The 18,976-nt window shown below is 47.6% G+C and overlaps 1 protein-coding gene and 3 non-coding genes across 5 annotated transcripts; 2 read left to right on the top strand and 2 right to left on the bottom strand.

Annotated features, from left to right (window-relative positions):
- Positions 1-262: 262 nt before the first annotated feature.
- On the bottom strand, positions 263-3,472 carry LOC121971046 (probable prefoldin subunit 5). 2 transcript variants are annotated; one of them, XM_042522123.1, is made up of 4 exons: positions 3,206-3,472; positions 3,019-3,122; positions 1,288-1,368; positions 263-501 (listed from the first exon to the last, which is right to left on the bottom strand). In XM_042522123.1, the coding sequence occupies exons 1-4, from the start codon at positions 3,420-3,422 to the stop codon at positions 418-420; spliced, it is 486 nt and encodes a 161-aa protein (XP_042378057.1). In that variant the 5' UTR covers positions 3,423-3,472; the 3' UTR covers positions 263-417. The 2 variants fall into 2 exon arrangements, with proteins under 2 accessions (XP_042378057.1, XP_042378058.1); XM_042522124.1 differs by having other exon boundaries at positions 1,288-1,365; positions 3,206-3,471.
- A 145-nt stretch (positions 3,473-3,617) lies between these two features.
- TRNAF-GAA lies at positions 3,618-3,690 on the bottom strand. Its single transcript has one exon. It is a non-coding gene; the product is annotated as a tRNA-Phe (tRNA).
- An 849-nt stretch (positions 3,691-4,539) lies between these two features.
- Positions 4,540-4,620, top strand: TRNAL-AAG. Its single transcript has one exon. It is a non-coding gene; the product is annotated as a tRNA-Leu (tRNA).
- Positions 4,621-4,915: 295 nt separating this feature from the next.
- TRNAI-UAU lies at positions 4,916-4,989 on the top strand. Its single transcript has one exon. It is a non-coding gene; the product is annotated as a tRNA-Ile (tRNA).
- The last annotated feature ends 13,987 nt before the right edge of the window (positions 4,990-18,976 follow it).

The following is an 18,976-nucleotide window of genomic DNA, read 5'->3' as shown; positions in this document are numbered from 1 at the left end:
TTCCTTGTGCTCTCACCACCTTCACACTCTTTAAAAACAAACGAATATTGTATCACTAGCAGCGTTTCGCCTTCCTCAAAACGATCGAAAGAGGAAGGGAGAAGAGAAAAGTGAAGGAGAGGAGAATGGCGATCCATTGAAACAAGAATGTGAGATTTACATTTGTGATGCTCTAAAAGAAGAATAAGATTCTACCAAATAGCTCAAATGTTGGATTTAATTCAAAACAAAACATCTACAAAGAGCATAAGATCATGAACCAGAACGCCAACACAAGTATAACAATGAGATTTAGTCGTAGAACGAATTCAAGGGAAACATTACATACCCACAAAAAACTTCCTAACATCTTCAAACTACATCATGAATAAAAGGTTCAGATTTTAACAGTCTTTTGTAGGTCGTAAAAACTAAAACTTATGCACTTGCGGATGCCTGCTTGATTTTGGCTTGTAATAGTAGTCCTGATTCATCAGCTACATTTTTCTTCTTAGCCGCCATCTGCATAACAAGAAAAAGAACATTGCTTCGGTGACTGCCCTAAGCGACGACAGAATATAAACTAATGAGGAAAAGAATGTCATGTTAATAACCAATTAAATAGACTAAGCAATATATCTAAACAATTTAGGAACTACTACATGGACTAATATTGAAATTCCAGATACAAGTTATGATAAATAGCAATAGTATGGTATCAATATAATAAGATCTTGTAAAACACACGCACACAAAAAAAAACGAACAAGTTGATAACTCAGGTAGGCCTGTTTCATAATTAGAATTTGCTTATATTACATACTACAGAATTTACAGCAATCAGATAACTCTAAGACAGTTGTGTTTGGTATTACGGGTGGCAATCCATGTAGTGTTAATCGTATCATAATCGGGTTGTGCCATTTGGATCAATCAAAACCTATATTGATGATATGAAAAAATATATTCTATTAAAGATAATTTAATAAGATATAAGATTAACTCTTTAAAGGATTAGGTTATATCACATAAAAGTTATTGGTGTTTCTAAAATGAATTATCTTCATAATATATTTGGGTCGTGTCATTTTGGCATCGGGTTTTATCTCTATAAATTGTGTTCCGGATCAAATCAGGTCATATAAAAGATCATGACTAATATAGCTTTATATAAAACCTAAACTAGAGAGAACTATGTTTAATGGGCAAAACATGTGATTTAAGCTATCTCTATGTAAATAGGTTTTTCATTTTAGCAAATTAGAGTTTGAGTCGAACTTCATAGTTCTCCCTTTTTAAAGAAAATACCTCTGAGAGCTCATCATGGTTTGATTTTAACAAGGAAAGCTTCCGGACACAATAATCTTTGCCTTCAGCCATGGTCTTCTGCTATGAATAAAAAAAGCAAAAAATTACAAAAAGTATTGCTATTCTGATTAAGAAAATCAAATAATAACACGTCAAATACATAAAAGAACATATGGATAATCTGTCGTTTTTCTGAAAAGCAAGGGAATATGGAGGAAGTTTCATCAAATCAATGGATATCATGACAAGAACATGAAAAATCAGACAAACTGTTCCACTTCTGAAAACCTCCAACAAGGTTTTTTTTTTTTTTGATACAGGTGCTTCATAGCAAATCAAACTTAGCAATTTGTTATGCTATTCATCATTACATTTGGAATGTGGTTTTGAAGTACCAGGATAGGATCATGCTCCAATGGCAGATTGAATAATTGTTGAAAAGCTGATCGCAAAAAACCATCAAAAATTTATTTGTGTATAATACATTGGAACCAAAACCCTATACTTCTTGTCCATAACTATAAAATCCTGGCAATGAGAAGTAAAATTATTATTGAATGAATTAATGATTATCACCACTCATAATATTAAGAATGTGAGACACTACACCAAGAATGATGCAAAAATAGAAATAGTGGAAAATGTAAGTAGGGATCATCAAATTCACTTTTGGTTTTGGAGTGAAGAAAACAAAAGTTATGAACTAAAAGCTGCCACGTATGGTTTCAAGTGATAATAATTTGCTAAAGAATATTGACAATGGTAGCATAATATTGACAAAAATAATGAGAGGAAAAACTTGAAAGGATTAACTCGACGACCCATTTTCAATTGAAGAAGAGAAACACCAACAACAAAAGCATAAATGAAAAAGATATGTCCTTCATGGGTTTATGTTTTTTAGTAATTATGATTGCATCCAGGCTCCAGCATCATACAATTTTATTTTGTTTACATAAAAAATAAGGAATTATTTTACCTCTTTCATGTGGATCAGAATATGAAGATGAATGTGATGCATAGACAGTTTGAGTATTATCAGAATATGACCATTGACAATGCTATGGAATATTACATATGACCTTATGACCAACATCAAGACGATTTAAACACTTATAATTTGCATCACTTGACTCCACAATTGACATTCATTAAACATAACTCACTGCTAGACAAGAATGATGTAATTAAATTTTGGCAGGGCAGAAAACTTTGAAATTATTCTGGAAAGCATTGAACCTAAAGGCATGCGACACTGTATGGACTTTGGATCAGTAGAACATTATCTAGATTGTGAAAGAATTGTGCTTTAGGAATTCACTTTTCTTTTCTCAGACAGAGAAGTAATATAGTTTTTATTTTATTTTATTTTATTTTGAGATTTTGGGACAACTAGGAGAAACCTTAAGTGGTTTCTAAAATATTATATTGATCAAATCACAGGCATAAAGCAGAAATCAAACTTCCAGGCTCTTCAAGACACTTAGCTAAAGTATTGTAATACTACAGGCAATAAGGTAAGAGTGTTGTTACTAAGCTTGAAAGGACTGAAGATTAAATCTTTCAGGAGAAAAACTTGATCAACATTACGAGAGAGGCTTCTAAACAGGACAAAGTGATTCGCAAACGCACCAAGGACACCCAAAATTTCACATTTATCGATAAAAACCCAACAAAGGATTTTGCCTCAATTCTTATCAATTAGCAGAATAGCAGGAGAACAGGAAGAACCTCGATAAAATATCCAGTGCCGACGTCGACGAGGATCTTCTCAGAATCGTCGAGAGTTCCGGAAACATAGAGCGACGCGGTGAGGGGTACCAGCATCTTCTTCCCTAAGAAACGATAGTATGATCTCGCTCAACAAAAAAATGGGAGATCAGGGCCGATAGCGAACCGAGGAGGCCTAAAGAGTTACCTTTAGGTCGGAGGGAGAGATCATCAAGGGCGGACGCCGCCGCCTCCAGGCGGGCGGCGGCGACGCTAATCTTCTTCAGGCTATCTTCGAGTAGATTGACCTCGAGATCCGACTGCTCCTTGACGGCTTTGAGCTGATCCAAGCTCAACTTCTGCAGGTCAGAGGCCTTGAGGACGCCACCCGCTGCGCCGGCTCCCTTCACTCCTCGGCTCGCCATGGTTGAACCTTGTCCTCTCCCTGAGCCCTTTGCGTAAAATAGGCGTGCGACGAAAAAATTACTTTGCCCCGTAATTTTATATTATTGCCTTTTTAACAAAGTCTTTTGCAAGTTTCATGATAAATGTAAAATTAGGAACTCAAAGGACGTAAGTACAATTAATAATACATAACGCAATTTCAAAAAAAATATGTTTGCGGTGAGCGTGGATCGAACACGCGACCTTCAGATCTTCAGTCTGACGCTCTCCCAACTGAGCTATCCCCGCAATTGATCAATGGTTGCATTTTTAATATTAATGTTTATTTAATATCAATTTAACCTCTATCATTTTTCTAACAGTAATTTATAGGAAAAAAACACCATAAACAAGAATAGATGCTAGTTATAGACAGTCGATTTGAACAACAGTGTAGATCATTCACTGAATTGCAAGAGTCAATGATCGTTTTACCCGTTACATGACAACCTGCTTTCAGCTCTTTCAAAAGTTAATTGCCAAATTCAGATAATAAGATCGGAAACTGGGAGACGTACAGAACAGAATGGTTTAGAAGACGCTATTTGTCAGAAAGTAATGGAGATCTTCTATAACAATAGCTAACGGCCAGGAATGTATATAGCTCGATCAGTTTTACATCGCATAATACAACAAACACCCAGTGCAGATATCCGATATATCATCATCAGCAAAGTGAGACAATAACAAGCATGAAGATGAACAAGAACCTAAAGGCGCAGGCCATTGGTGCCTTTCCCCAATCTCAAAGAGCTTAGGAGGGTGAAAGAGTGAGCGTTGGCCTTCTAATTCTTGAGAGTTCTGAGGTCAAGCAGAGCCCAAAGCTCAAGGAACTAAGAAGGAAAAGGTGAGAAATGGAAGAAGCTCTCTTGCTCTTCCCTCACCGTCGCAATGCCAGTTTACTTCCAATATTCTCCCGAGAGGTACAAAGTGATTGATTGTGTCACTAGATAACTTCAAGTTCACCGTTCATTCTTCCTGTTATTTGTGGGTTTTCCGTCCAGATTTCACTACCGTGCTGTGGCTGTTAGTGAAAATTGTGTTAAATTGTAAAATGTAATTTTAATATAAAATATAAATGGAAGGACAAATCGTAGTGTTGAGATGGCCGAGTTGGCCTAAGGCGCCAGATTAAGGTTCTGGTCCGAAAGGGCGTGGGTTCAAATCCCACTCTCAACAAGTTTTTATTTTTATACTTAGAAAATAACAAATATTAAAAGGAAAAGATGAAAATAGAGTTTGGTGTTGTTAGTTTGTTTTGGATTATTTTATATATATAATTGAAATGCTGATATGAGAATTAAAGTGGGGGATTCACGTTCTCTTGCTTTTTTAAGTGAAAAAAAAAAATTTGAAGCTAAAACCCTTACTGAGCGATGCCAGGAGTCGTAGAGTATAACAAATAATTACATGAAATAGTTAACAGGTTTTACTATTTAATATATTAAATATAAGCTTTACCTAAAATACTTGTGGTCTCGTAGCTTAGTTGGTTAGAGCGTTGGTCTTATGAGCCGAAGGTCGCGGGTTCGAGCTCCGCTGGGACCATAAAACCTCAACTTTAAAAAAATCATCAGTCAGTGTTATTTTAAAATTATATATAATAAAAAAAATATTTTATTTAAATATCTAATTTTTACTCTACTTTTTCTATAATTTATTATATATATTATTTATCTCCTCTATAATTTAGAATGTTATTGTATTTAAATTTAAGTTGATTTTGATATAATGTTGTATGAGGTAGCATATTTATAAATCATAATAAAATTTCGATCCAAAATAAAAAACAGAATACAATACCGTATCAACATTATAAATTTTGATAAATCAATTCCCCGTGAAGGATTTGTAATCTTCTTTTGCATAATGTATTCTTGTTGCACTGTTAGTAGTGGGGCGTGCCTGAGACGTGCTGCACAAAAAGATTGTCCACAACCGTTGCCACGGCCCACGTGCAGCCTCCATCGATAGATATTTTGGCGTCCAAGTTTGATACAGTGAGGGATTTAGTTCCTCCGAGGACAGTTCGTAATAATCATCTTTGTGACGGCAAGTGCAAACGAGAACAAGTAAGAAGAATCAAGATATACCGGAAATCATTGTAAGTCCTTATGGCTTCGTATTTTATATATCATGGATTTCAAATTAAGAATGGTATCAGAGTACTTTAGAACTGTATCTTCGAGTTTGTAATCACAATGCATTCCTAGTTAAAATGATACAGCGCACTTTTAAAATATGAAATATTGTCACATTAGATTTTAGGGTCGAAATTTAGCACGTCTGAGCATATTAGCCTAGGAATGAAATGAAGGGACGTTAAGGACAAGTAAATTATCTTTTATCATAAGAAAATTACCTACTTGTTGAAATCCCTATGCGACGAAGATTTCACATCTCTTGGCCCCTCTTTGCCCTATTTGAAGTCACCGTTTAAGTCCCAAGCCGCAGAAAAGAGGAATGGGGTGTCATCACGAACCCTAGTCAATGGCGCATCGCTTGTAATCGTCAGTAAATCACGATTGTGTGTCATGATTTCCTTATGTGGCCGGCGACTATATCACAATGGAAGAGAGTCTTCTCCGTCAGCTGGTCAACGCTAATGGAAGTGTGGGAAAGTTTGATTTTTTAAAAAGAAAAAAAAAATATGAAGCGATTAAGTTTACATGCGTCGGCAGATTAAAAAAAAATAATAATAATAAAAGGAAAGGAGACGTTAGTTTTATTTTTATTTTTAATTTTTATTAATGCATGCTTCTTCGATCGTTAGCCCGGGAAATTAATTTGACTTGGTAATTAATTGGAACTACACTAGAAACATTATATTTGGTTCACTTGAACCAGATCAGGTTCAAACTCTAATGGACTTGGTTTGAAGTCTGATTTGAATTAGATCAGATTGGTTAAATCAAACCTGACTGGTTTAATTAATTGGCTTGGGCTAAGATTTGTTCGATTGGGTAACATTTAATCATATGTGATTTTATTCGAGCGCTGAGTCGATGGACATTGGGGATGTGACGCTCTCCGCTGTCTCCGACTGGTGATATGGACCTGTAAAGAAGCCAAACCGGGAGGGGTTTCCCGGCGACGACCCTCCGACGCTCAAGTCAGGCAGTGAAGAAGAAGAGCAAAGTAACGCTACTATGGCTACAGTGATCAAGATTGCATACCTCCGTTGAAGTCTAGGGGTCCTTATATAGGACCTCGGGGAGGCGCGGACACGCTCCTCGATGCGTGCAAGCTTTCCCAAACATACCTCAGTAGGGTTGTGTCAGAAAAGCTTGCCTAACGCCATTCCGCAATCATTCGAGCATATCCCGGATGTGACGGTGGAAGCTTCCACCGTACGATACTCTGTCTGCTCCGGCCGCCGACCATGCTGTTTGTCGGCGGCAGGCATCTCGAGGACGAAGTTACCAGTTGTCCTTTTTGTCTCTTAGCGCTCTTACCTGTTCCCGGGCCGAGCGGACCAGCCGCTCGGCGCTCGTGGCCTCCGGGAAGCCCTGCTCATGTGCTCGGATGGCATTGCGCCTTATTGTCTTGCGGCTCGGCCGAGCGGCCTGTCCGCCCAGCCCATAGACTCTTTCTCCTTGAGCATCGGAAACCCGACCCCTGGTCGTGCTGTCTTTCGTCCGGCTCGGGGGACCCTTGGCCGGATGTCCGGTCGGCCAGGTGCTCAATCGGCCCGCCGCTCCGCTCGGTACGACCTCTGTCCAATCGGCACGACCTTGGGGTTGACCCTCTTACCATTGACCTCCCGTCAACGAGGGTCCCCCGTCCTTACCACCGGATCACATGCCTCCCCCTCAAATCTAGTCGAAGGAGGCACTAAGTCCGACTGACTAGACTATGAGTCTGGCCAAGCGACAGCCGATCCGCCACTCCTGAAAGTATACCTCCGCTCGGCCCCTATGGGATCGAATAGAGCCGGTCGGCTAATTGCCAAGGCTGCCCCACTGGCCTGTGATGATGTCCTCGGGATTTTCTCGGAATGCGTGCAAATCTCCGCTATTATGGTTGAGCACGCGGGGTTTTGCCTCGTGATGGGGCTCATTAAATGCCTTCCTCTGACCGAGTGTCACGTGGCGCTGTTGACGTCATATCGTACGACCGCCGCCTTACGCCTGATGCGACGTCCGTCGGTTTGAAATGGACGGCGCGATGTGGGCCTAGGTCCCTGTGACCTGAATCCGACGGTTTAGGACGATCGGGCATAACCTATAAAGCCCTCGCCCTTTTCCTTCGCCGCACCTCCGCTTTCTTGTTCGCAAAGCTCTCACTGCGTTCCTCTCTCCGGTGACCTTGCCCATCGGCCCTCCGGCGAACCCTCGTATTCTTCCTTCGAACTTCTTGTCTGTAAGGTTCTTCTGCCTTTCTCTCTTCGATTCCTGTGTTTTCTTTGCGCTTTTGGCCACGTGTCGTCTTCTGGTTACTGCTTTGCTCATCTTCTCACCCGCACCTTTGCTTTCCCTTTCGACTTCTGCCTCTTCTGTTGTTCCGGCGATGACAAGTTCTTCTCAGCCCGCGGACCCCGCCCTCGGCCCATGGTATACTACCATGGAGTCGCGGTTTGATCGGCGCGGTGCCAAGAGCCTGATTAACGCTTTCAACATCCCTTCTGATTTCGAATTGAGTTTACCTTCACCCTCCGCTCGGCCACACCGACCTCCGCACGACGCCTTTTGTCTTTTCCGCAACCAATTCGTTGTCGGTCTGTGGTTTCCCCTCCACCCCTTCATCGTTGAAGTTTGCAACTTCTTTGGCATTCCGCTCGCCCAATTGGTTCCAAACACTTTTCGCCTTCTGTGAGGAGTTGTGGTCTTATTTAAGATACACAACATTCCCCTCCGCCCGGAAGTTCTCTATTATTTCTATTATCCCAAGCAGCCCGAGCCGGGCACTTATCTATTTCAGGCTCGGCCTGGTTTTGTCTTTTTTGATAAACTGTCATCTTCCAACAAACATTGGAAGGAGAACTACTTTTTTCTTCGTATCCCCGGTCGGCTTCCTTTCCGGACCAAATGGCAGGTCGGACCACCCACCTCCCCCAAGCTGAAGAAGTTTAAGACTCGACCGGACTATCTTCAAGCAGCGAATCTGCTCGCGCGGTCTGAAGCTCGACATCAACAAGCTCCTACCTGAAGGAGTGATGTATATATTCGGTTTGAGTCCGAGCCGGACTCCGCTCCCGAGCAGCTTTGGTAAGAATTTCACTAGTACATTTGCCTTGAGTTCTAACTGATTTTCTTCTCTTTTTCTTGCAGCGAATATCGTAATGGAGTCCGTGTTGTTCGGGATTTTGAAGAAGAAAGCGGCCGCGCTCGAGGCGGCAGCGGCCAAGGAAATGGAGCAGTTGAGCATCGCTCCGATCAGCTCTCACGAGGGTGAGAGCGAGACGAATGCAGGGGAGTCGGCCGCTCAGGCATCGCCTGCGGAGGCGACTGGTGGTGCAACCTCCAGCAAGGAAATGACCGTTGGGGAGGAAGACTCCGATCCAGAGGACGAGCTCCCGCTCGACAGGAAAAGACGACGCATTGAGATGACACTCCGCTCGGCAACCTCCGCAGTGCAAGCGTCCGAGCGGGCGGGCCCCACATCTCCCCGCGACAAGGCGCCATCGGTCGAGATGCTCTCCTCCGACCGGACCCCCTCTCAATTGGATGCACCCGCAGCCCCCATCGAAGCGGTGCCGGTCAGCTCCCTTCCTCCTGTACCCCGCCGAGTCTGCCGCTCGGGCATTCTGTCCACAATGTCCAGCCCGACTTCCGATCCTTTGGCGTCCGCTCACACGACTCCTGGCCGGTGCCGCACTATTAGGACCACCCTGCACCTCCCTACCGAGGCGTTTATGGCTGAATCAGATCGGCCGACGGCTCCTGAACATATGATCACTATCAAGGGGCCCCTTGCTGAGATGTGGGCGGACGCCCGAGCCCGCGTAGCTATGATACCACTTGACAAACTGGCTGACAGTCACATGCAGCAGTCCACAGGGGTAAGCTTCACTCCTGTTCTTTTATGTAGTCTTCCCGGTCGGCATTTTAACACCCATGCGTACATCAGAGATGGGTGGAAGAGATTGTTGTCGCCAACCGCTTGGCTATGGTGGAGGAGGAGGAGCTGAAAACGCTGAAGAGTCCGGGCGACCCGTCTTCTTCTCGAGGCCCTTCTTATACCAAGCTGCAGAAGGAGCTCACAAAAACGAAGGACCTGTTAGAGGCCGAGCGGAAGAGCTGGCCGAGCTGCTAGAAGGAGAGCAGAAAGGCCACTCGGAGGAGGTGACTAAACTCAAGAACGATTTGAAGGTCTTGCAGGAGGCTCTCGACGCTTCCCGTGCCGCCTTCAAAGAGTACCAAGAGGCGGAGTCAGGCCGCGTCGCCACCTTGAGACAAAACTACATCCGCTCGGCGGAATTTGTGGAGAAGGTTTGCGATCGGCTGGTCATCGCCTTCGAGTTGGCCATCACCGCCACGGCGGACTATCTGAAGTCCAAGGGTCATCTTCCCGAATCCGTGGTTATCCCTACTACGGAGCATGCGGCGCTTCTCACCACCATTCCAAAGCACGTTTTCGATTACCTTGCATGAAGTATTTTCTGTAATTCTCCCGATCAGCTAACCTTAATTTTAATGAATTGTATCTGTAACTTTGCCCCCGGTCGGCAAACTTTTTAAATGTAACTTTGGAATGCCAATTTTTGCCCTGTTAGCCTTTCATTTGAGTGCTCCTTATAACTGTGTCGACCGGTCGCTCGACTTTTTTTTTTCGCATGTTTTTTCTTAACTTCCTCGCTTGGTCAAACGACCTTCATTCCGTATGGAACTTCCATTAGTTTTTCGTTAGAAGTATTTTTCTCAACTGCGCCGCTTGGTCAAATAATCTTCATTCCAAATGGAACTTCCGTCAGTTTTTCGTTGATCGGCGCGACGTTGTCCCGTTCGGGGGGTTTATAGTCGTCGGTCTGACTCTGGAGTTTAACGTCGCCACTCGACGGTCTTCCGACCGAGGGGTTTATAGTCGCCGGTCCGATTCTAGAGTTTAACATCGCCGCTCGACGGTCTTCCGACCGGGGGGTTTATAGTCGCCGGTCCGACTATTGAGTTTAACGTCGCCGCTCAACGGTCTTCCTTCCGACCGGGGGGTTTATAGTCGCCGGTCCGACTCTAGAGTTTAACGTCGCCGCTCGACGGTCTTCCGACCTAGGGGTTTATAGTCGCCGGTCCGACTTTAGAGTTTAACGTCGCCGCTCGACGATCTTCAAGCCGGGGGGGGTTTATAGTCGTCGGTTTCACTCTAGAGTCTAACGTCGCCGCTCGACAGTCTTCCTTCCGACCGGGGGGTTTATAGTCGCCGGTCCGACTCTAGAGTTTAACGTCGCCGCTCGACGGTCTTCAAGCCGGGGGGGGTTTATAGTCGCCGGTTCGACTCTAGAGTTTAATGTCGCCGCTCGAAGATCTTCCTTCAGACCGGGGGGTTTATAGTCGTCGGTCCGACTCTAGAGTTTAACGTCGCCGCTCGACGATCTTCAAGCCGAGGGGTTTATAGTCGCCGGTTCGACTCTAGAGTTTAACGTCGCCGCTCGACGGTATTCAAGCCGGGGGATTTATAGTCATCGGTTCGACTCTAGAGTTTAACATCGCCGCTCGACGGTCTTCCTTCCGACCGGGGGGTTTATAGTCGCCGGTCCGACTCTAGAGTTTAACGTCGCCGCTCGACGTTCTTCCAGCCGGGGGGTTTATAGTCGCCGGTTCGATTCTAGAGTTTAACGTCGCCGCTCGACGGTCTTCCTTCCGACCAAGGGGTTTATAGTCGCCGGTCCAACTCTAGAGTTTAACGTTGCCGCTCGACGGTCTTCAAGCCGGGGGGTTTATAGTCGCCGGTTCGACTCTAGAGTTTAACATCGCCGCTCGACGGTCTTCCTTCCGACCGGGGGGTTTATAGTCACCGGTCCGACTCTAGAGTTTAATGTCGTCGCTCGACGGTCTTCATGTAGTTTGCCGTTGGGCGAATGACGCTCAGACTCTTCGTAATTTTTCTTATCTTCAATCCTGCAGTCAAAGGATACAGACGAACGGAACATACATGAAATGAATTACACTGGTGCACCTTTTATCCAGCACGGTACGACTGGAGGTGATTTGCGCTCCATGGTCGATCTAGCCGCCGACCGTCCTCATCTTCCAAGTAATATGCACCCGATCGGAGCTTCTCGACAACTCTGAAGGACCCCGCCCAGTGAGCTGCCATCTTGCTCACATTGCCGACCGACTTCACCTTCTTCCACACAAGATCACCGACCTGGAATGCTCTGGGAATTATACGCCTGTTGTAATTCTGCTTCATTCTCTGCCTGTACGCCATCAGCCGAACGACTGCTTTAGCTCTTGCTTCGTCCACCAGGTCCAACTCCAGCTGCCTCCGCTCGGCATTGTCCTCATCGTAGCTTTGGATCCGATCGGACTCTACTCCGACCTCGACTGGGACGACCGCCTCACCTCCATACACCAAGTGGAACGGTGTTACGCCCGTTCCCTCCTTTGGGGTTGTGCGGATGACCCATAGTACGCCGGGCAGCTCGTCCACCCAGCTTCCTCCCATGTGATCGAGCCGAACCCGAAGTATTCGCAAGATCTCCCGATTGGCTACTTCGGCTTGACCGTTGCTTTGAGGATACGCCACGGAAGTGAAGTGTTGTTCGATGTCATATCCTTTGCACCATTCTCTGACCTCCTGATCGACGAATTGCCGCCCGTTATCCGAAATGAGCCGATGAGGGATGCCGAACCGACAGATTATATGCCGCCAGATGAACTTTTTGACCATCTGCTCGGTTATTTTGGCCAGTGGTTCAGCTTCGACCCACTTGGAGAAATAGTCGACCGCCACCAATAAAAACTTTCGTTGCCCGGTTGCCATAGGGAAAGGTCCCACTATATCCATTCCCCACTGGTCGAACGGGTAGGACACAACAGACGCCTTCATCTCCTCCGTTGGCCTATGGGAGAAGTTGTGGAACTTCTGACAGGAAAGACAAGTAGCGACGGTCCGAGCGGCGTCTTCCTGTAGAGTTGGCCAGAAGTATCCGGCTAGTAGGATCTTCCTAGCCAAAGACCAGTCGCCCGGATGACCTCCGCAAGATCCTTGGTGTACCTCTTGAAGAATGTACTCTGCGTCCTCCAAGCTGACACACTTTAACAGCGGCCGGGAGAATACCTTCTTGTAAAGTTGATCCCCGATGAGTGTGAACCGGCCGACTCTCCTCCTCAATAGCTGGGCTTCCTCCCGATCAGACGGCGTGGCCTCCGATCACAAAAATTCTATTATGGATGTCCTCCAATCGCTCGAGAATGTGAGGCCTTCCATCCGATCGATGTGCGCCACCAGGGACACTTGCTCGATTGGTTGTTGGATGACGACCGGCGATATCGAACTAGCAAGCTTGGCTAGCTCGTCCGCAGACTGGTTTTCGGCTCGGGGGATCTTCTGTATGACGACTTCGACGAAGTTGGTCTTGAGCTTTTCAAAGGCCTCCGCGTAGAGCCTGAGCCTCGTGTTGTTTATCTCGAAGGACCCTGAGAGTTGCTGAGCAGCCAACTGGGAGTCTGAAAATAGCGTCACCCGGCTGGCTCCCACGTGCCGCGCGGCCTGCAGGCCGGCTATGAGGGCCTCATACTCCGCTTCATTATTGGTTGCTCGATAGTCCAGCCGGACGGACAGGTGCATCCGCTCTTCTTGAGGGGAAAGTAACAGGATACCAATTCCGCTTCCGAGCCGAGTGGAAGATCCGTCCACAAATACTTTCCACATAGCTTCGGGCTCAGGATTTTGCACCTCGGTCACAAAATCTGCCAAGGACTGCACCTTAATCGCCGAGCGGGGTTGATACTGAATGTCGAATTTGCTCAGCTCTATTGTCCACTTGATGAGCCGCCCGGACGCTTCTGGATTCAGGAGCACCCTTCCCAACGGGTTGTTCGTCATCCCGATGATTGTGTGCGCCAAGAAATAAGGGCGCAATCTCCGCGCTGCAAGGATCAAGGCAAAAGCCAATTTCTCGAGACCAGTGTAGCGAGATTCAGCATCCTTTAAAATGTGGCTTAAAAAGTACACGGGTTTCTCTTCGCTGTTCGGCCTCACTAATGTCAAGCCCACAGTATGCTCGGTCGAAGATAAGTAAATACGGAATGGCTCTCCTACAGCCGGTTTGGCCAGCACGGGCAAAGAATTGAGATAAGTCTTCAACTCCTCGAACGCCCGATCACATTCCTCATCCCATCGAGACTTGGTAGCTTTGCGCAGAATCTTGAAAAAAGGGAGGCTTTGGTCGACCGTTCGGGAGATGAATCGTGATAGCGCCGTTATCCGACTTGTGAGGCGCTGTACTTCTTGAAGATTTCTGGGAGGCGACATATCTTGCAATGCTTTCACCTTGCTGGGATTCACCTCTATGCCCCGCTCGGTTACAATATAGCCCAAGAAGCGCCCCCTTTTTGCTCCGAACAAGCACTTCTGGGGGTTCAGCTTGACCCCATATCTCCTCAGTGTCTGGAAAGTTTCTTCCAAATCCGTATAAAGGTCCGCCGCTCAGAAGGATTTGATGAGTATATCATCTACATATACTTCCAAGTTGCACCCGATTTGCTCCCGGAATACCTTGTCCATCAGCCGCTGGTAGGTAGCTCCTGCGTTCTTTAGCCCGAACGACATTACGTTGTAACAGTAAGTGTCGTCTGCAGTGACGAAACTGACTTTTTCTTGGTCTCCTCGGGCGAGTGGCACTTGATGGTAGCCCTGATAAGCATCCAACATGCATATCAGCTTGCACCTGGTTGTGGAGTCTACTAGTTGATCGATCTGGGGCAGAGGGTAGAAATTCTTTGGGCAGGCCTTATTCAGATCCCGGAAGTCAATGCAAACTCTCCATTTGTTGTCTGGTTTGGAGACCAGCACCACGTTTGCGAGCTAGCTCGGGAACTATACCTCCCTTATGTGGCCGGCCTCCAAGAGCTTCTCCACCTCCGCTCGGATGATGATATTCTGTTCGGCACTGAAGTCCCTCTTCCTTTGCTTTACCGGCCGAGCATCCGGTCGGATGTGAAGCTCGTGGTGAGCTATGTTGGTGCAATCGACCTAGGTTTTGATCGGTACGATCATAGTTTTGATGTGTGTGTCAAAGAGTTTAAGTTAGGTTCACCCTTGTATCTGATATGTGTATTTGAGTTGTGCAGGTTCGCAGGATACACATGCGACTCAGGTTGATGGCTTCGGGTCCGGTGAAGGATGAAGCATCCGATGGACCGTGGACAAGGCAGCGAGGACAAGGGCCGAGGGAAGCAATTTCGAGGCATACGCGAAGGATGACATTGGGGACGAGCCGTAGGCTTGAATGCATCCGATGGACGAGAGCCAAAGAAAGTATGCTTGAAGGTTCTGTTAAAGCTGCAAAGGAAGCGTCAAAAGAGTCGTAAGGGTGAGGGTACGAGTGCACGAGAGATTGTACTCGGAGTAAAAGCATAAGGTTTAGGGGTTACTGTAGCAGTACTGTAGCAGTCAACTGCATGTTTTAGCAGTCGACTGGTGCAGTCGACTGCGCAGTCGACTGGGCGCGAACAGAATGGTTCTGTTCGTTTGGTCGGTGTGGATCAGTCGACTACAAGTTTTAGCAGTCGACTGGTGCGACTGCTAGTTTTAGCAGTCGACTAGTAAATGACCGTTGGTGCTGGAAAGTAGCCGTTGGCTACCTCTGACGGTAACACCAGTCGACTGATGGTTTTGCCAGTCGACTGGTGTCGAGATGAGTTGATATGATGATCAACTCTCTCCTCTTATTTAAGGGAGGCTTTGGGGCTTGAAGGAACTTACTCATGCTTATTGAATAACTCCTTGTCATTGCCCAAAAGCTTCCAAGCCTACTCTCTTCCTCCTAAACCTAAGTTCATCATTGTAAAGAGGAAGAGATCCTTTGTGAGAGGTTTGCTCCACCGAGAAGGAGAAAGCTCTAGCCGGAGATTGCCGGGGATTGATCCACCGAAGGATCAAGGGCTCGTCCACCTCAAGGACACGCCATGGAGTAGGAGCAAGCAATCTTCGAACCACGTTACATCGGGCTTGTTAGCGATTTGGTATTCTTTCTTTATTGTTTTCATTAGTTAGTTGGATTTCCGCGTGTGCACTAATCTTTTGTAGAGAAGAAAAGAAGTTGGGGGTGACCTAGCTATCCAACCCCCCCTTCTAGCCGGCCACCTATTCCTTACACGCTATGCTCGGCGAGACTCCTGGCAACTTGTGGGTCGACCAAGCGAAAACGTCGTAATTTTTCTGGAGGCATTTGACCAGCTTCTCTTTCTAGCTTGCTTCCAGGTCGGATGCTATGAAAGTCGTGGCCTCCGATCGGGCAGGGTGGATCTATACCTCCTCCTTTTCTTCATAAACTAGAGAAGGTGACTTTTCGGTTATAGCGTTTACCTCGACTAGTGGCATTTTCCGAGCGGATTTAGCCTCGGCTCGGACCATCTCTACATAGCATCGCCGAGCGACAAGCTGATCTCCCCGGACCTCCCCAACTTGGTCTTCCACCGGGAACTTGATCTTCTGGCAGAAGGTGGAGGCGACCGCTCGGAACTCGTTGAGAGCCGGTCGTCCCACGATAACATTGTACGCGGAGGGAGCATCGACCACGATGAAGTTGGTGGTCCGCGTTCTTCTGAGTGGCTCCTCCCCCAACGAGATAGCCAGCCGGACCTGTCCGATCGGCAAAACTTCATTACCGGTGAACCCGTAGAGGGGGGTTGTCATCGGCAGCAACTCGGCTCGGTCGATTTGTAATTAGTCGAAGGTCTTCCGAAAGATTATGTTGACCGAGCTGCCTGTATCAATAAAGATGCGGTGAATAGTGTAGTTAGCTATTATCGCTCGGATGATGAGGGCGTCATCATGTGGGACTTCGACTCCCTCGAGGTCCCTAGGCCCAAAGCTGATCTCGGGCCCGTTCGCCTGCTCCTGACTACAGCCAACTGCATGGATCGTGAGTTCCCTTGCATGCGCTTTTCGTGCCCTGTTGGAGTCGCCTCCGGTCGGCCTTCCAGCGATGATGTTGATTTCACCCCTCGACACATTGCCCCTATTCTCCTCCTCCCGAGCGGATTGTCGGGGTCTTTCATGCGATGCCCGAGGAATGACCCTGTGCTGCGGGTTATGTTGCCGCTCGGGAGATCTTCTTTCTGTACGCCGGGTGGGACTTCGGTGTTGATGTCGCCGATTCGGCGAAGGTGATCGACGGCGATAGCTCCTCGCCGTAGGATGAGCGATTGGGGGGAGGTTCCGACAGTCGCGGGTGTTGTGGGTTGCTGACTGATGGAGCGAGCAAAACATGAGAGTCCATACCTTCCCCTTGGGCTTGGGTCGATCGGCTGCCACCTGTTGGACGACGTGCGACCTTGTGTGCTGATGAGGACGGGCTGCTTCTGCCCGTGGTCCTCTCGGTGGCTGGTGAGTAGTGAGTGGCTTCCGCTCGGCTGAGGATGGTGGCTCGGAGGGTATTTGTTTTTTCCTTGTCATCTGAGCTTCCTCCACATTGATGTACTCATTGGCTTTGTTCAGCATGTGGTCGTAGCTGCGAAGCGGCTTTCGGATAAGCGATCGGAAGAACTCACCGTCCACAAGCCCCTGTGTGAACGCGTTCATCATAGTTTCCGAGGTAACCGTCGGGATGTCCATGGCCACCTGGTTGAAGCGTTGGATGTAAGCTCGGAGCGACTCCCTCGATCCTTGCTTGATGGCGAATAGACTGACGCTGGTTTTCTAATAGCGTCTGCTGCTTGCGAAGTGGTGGAGAAAGGTCGTGCGGAACTCTTTGAAGCTTGTTATCGATCCGTCTGGCAGCCTCCGGAACCACCGTTGCGCCGACCTAGAAAGGGTGGTGAGGAACACTCGGCAATTCACCCCATCTGTATATTGATGTAAAGTGGCGGTGTTGTCGAACTTACCCAGATGGTCGTCCGGGTCAGTGGTCCCATTGTATTCGCCGATCGCCGGGGGCGCGTAATGCCTTGGTAGTGGGTCGCGTAGGATGGCCTCGGAGAACTGTCTATTGATCCGCTCGGGGGACGAGTCTGTCCGTGGCGCCTTGCCTTTTCTATTGTCCCGCGCGGGGGCTTCGTCTGACGAAGATCCTCGGTCGAGGTTGGCCTGAGCGACTTCTGACGGCGTTTGGAATAAAGCCCGATCTATTGTCCGGGGCGGGGGCTTCCACTGACGAGTTCCTCGGTCGACCTTGGCCTGAGCGACCTCCGACGGCGTCTGGTGCCGCCCGACCGCCTGATGCCGACGTTGCCTGTTGCGCTAACCGATCGGCTTGAGCCTTTTGCTGCTGCTCGACTATCTTGGCCGCCTGCGCTTGGATGAGCGCGTCTAATTCTTCGGGGGAGAGCGTCACCATGAGTTGACGTCCAACTTCTTCCATCATCTCTGCTCGGATTCAGGTGCGTTCCCACAGATGATGCCAATTTGATCATGTCCGAGCGCTGAGTCGATGGACGCTGGGGACGTGGCGCTCTCCGCTGTCTCCGACTGGTGATGTGGACCTCCGGTGGACCTGCAAAGAAGCTAAACCGGGAGGGGTTTCTCGGCGACGACCCTCCGACGCTCAAGTCAGGCAGCGAAGAAGAAGAGCAAAGTAACGCTACTGTGACTACAGTGATCAAGATTGCATACCTCCGTCGAAGTCTAGGGGTCCTTATATAGGACCCCGGGGAGGCGCGGGCACGCTCCTCGATGCGTGCACGCTTCCCCAAATATACCTCAGTAGGGTTGTGTCAGAAAAGCTTGCCTGACGCCATTCCGCAATCGTCCGAGCATATCCAGGATGTAACGGTGGAAGCTTCCATCGTATGTTACTCTGTCCGCTCCGGCCGTCGACCATGCTGTTTGTCGGCGGCAGGCGTCTCGAGGACGAAGTTACTAGTTGTCCTTTTTGTCTCCTAGCGCTCTTACTGTTCCCGGGCTGAGCGGACCAGCCGCTCGGCGCTCGTGGCCTCCGAGAAGCCCTGCTCATGTGTTCGGATGGCATTGCGCTTTATTGTCCTGCGGCTCGGCCGAGCGGCCTGTCCGCCCGGCCCATAGACTCTTTCTCCTTGAGCATTGGAAACCCGACCCTTGGTCGGGCTGTCTTTCGTCCGGCCCGGGGGACCCTTGGTCGGATGTCCGGTCGGCCAAGTGCTCGATCGGCCAGCCGCTCCGCTAGGTACGACCTCTGTCCGATCGACACGACCTTGGGGTTGACCCTCTTACCATTGACCTCCCGTCAACGAGGGTCCCCCGTCCTTACCACCGGATCAATATGGATTAGATTTATTATAATAGATTAGACTTAATTCAATGGGTATTGAATTCATCAAACGGATCTAGATTTAATCAATAAATTTGAAATTGATTTAAGAGCAATGATATGCTCAAGAAAAAAAACTCAAGGAATGGCTCAAATATAGACACATAAAGTCATAGCCCACCATTTCATTTTTTGTGGGCCCCA

The sequence above is a fragment of the Zingiber officinale genome, chromosome 4A, assembly GCF_018446385.1.
Source record: "Zingiber officinale cultivar Zhangliang chromosome 4A, Zo_v1.1, whole genome shotgun sequence".
NCBI lineage: Eukaryota > Viridiplantae > Streptophyta > Magnoliopsida > Zingiberales > Zingiberaceae > Zingiber > Zingiber officinale.
The sequence above is the reverse complement of the archived record's forward strand: the minus strand, read 5'-3'. Positions and strand labels throughout refer to the sequence as shown.

What these genes read in the sequence shown, in the direction of transcription:
- LOC121971046 (XM_042522123.1), bottom strand. Translation starts at nt 3,422, where the DNA reads ATGGCGAGCCGAGGAGTGAAGGGAGCCGGCGCAGCGGGTGGCGTCCTC. An exon ending in GCACTGGATATTTTATCGAG is followed by an intron (nt 1,369 to 3,018) that starts GTTCTTCCTGTT and finishes TTTTATTCATAG; the next exon opens with CAGAAGACCATGGCTGAAGG. An exon ending in ACCATGATGAGCTCTCAGAG is followed by an intron (nt 502 to 1,287) that starts GTATTTTCTTTA and finishes CTTGTTATGCAG; the next exon opens with ATGGCGGCTAAGAAGAAAAA.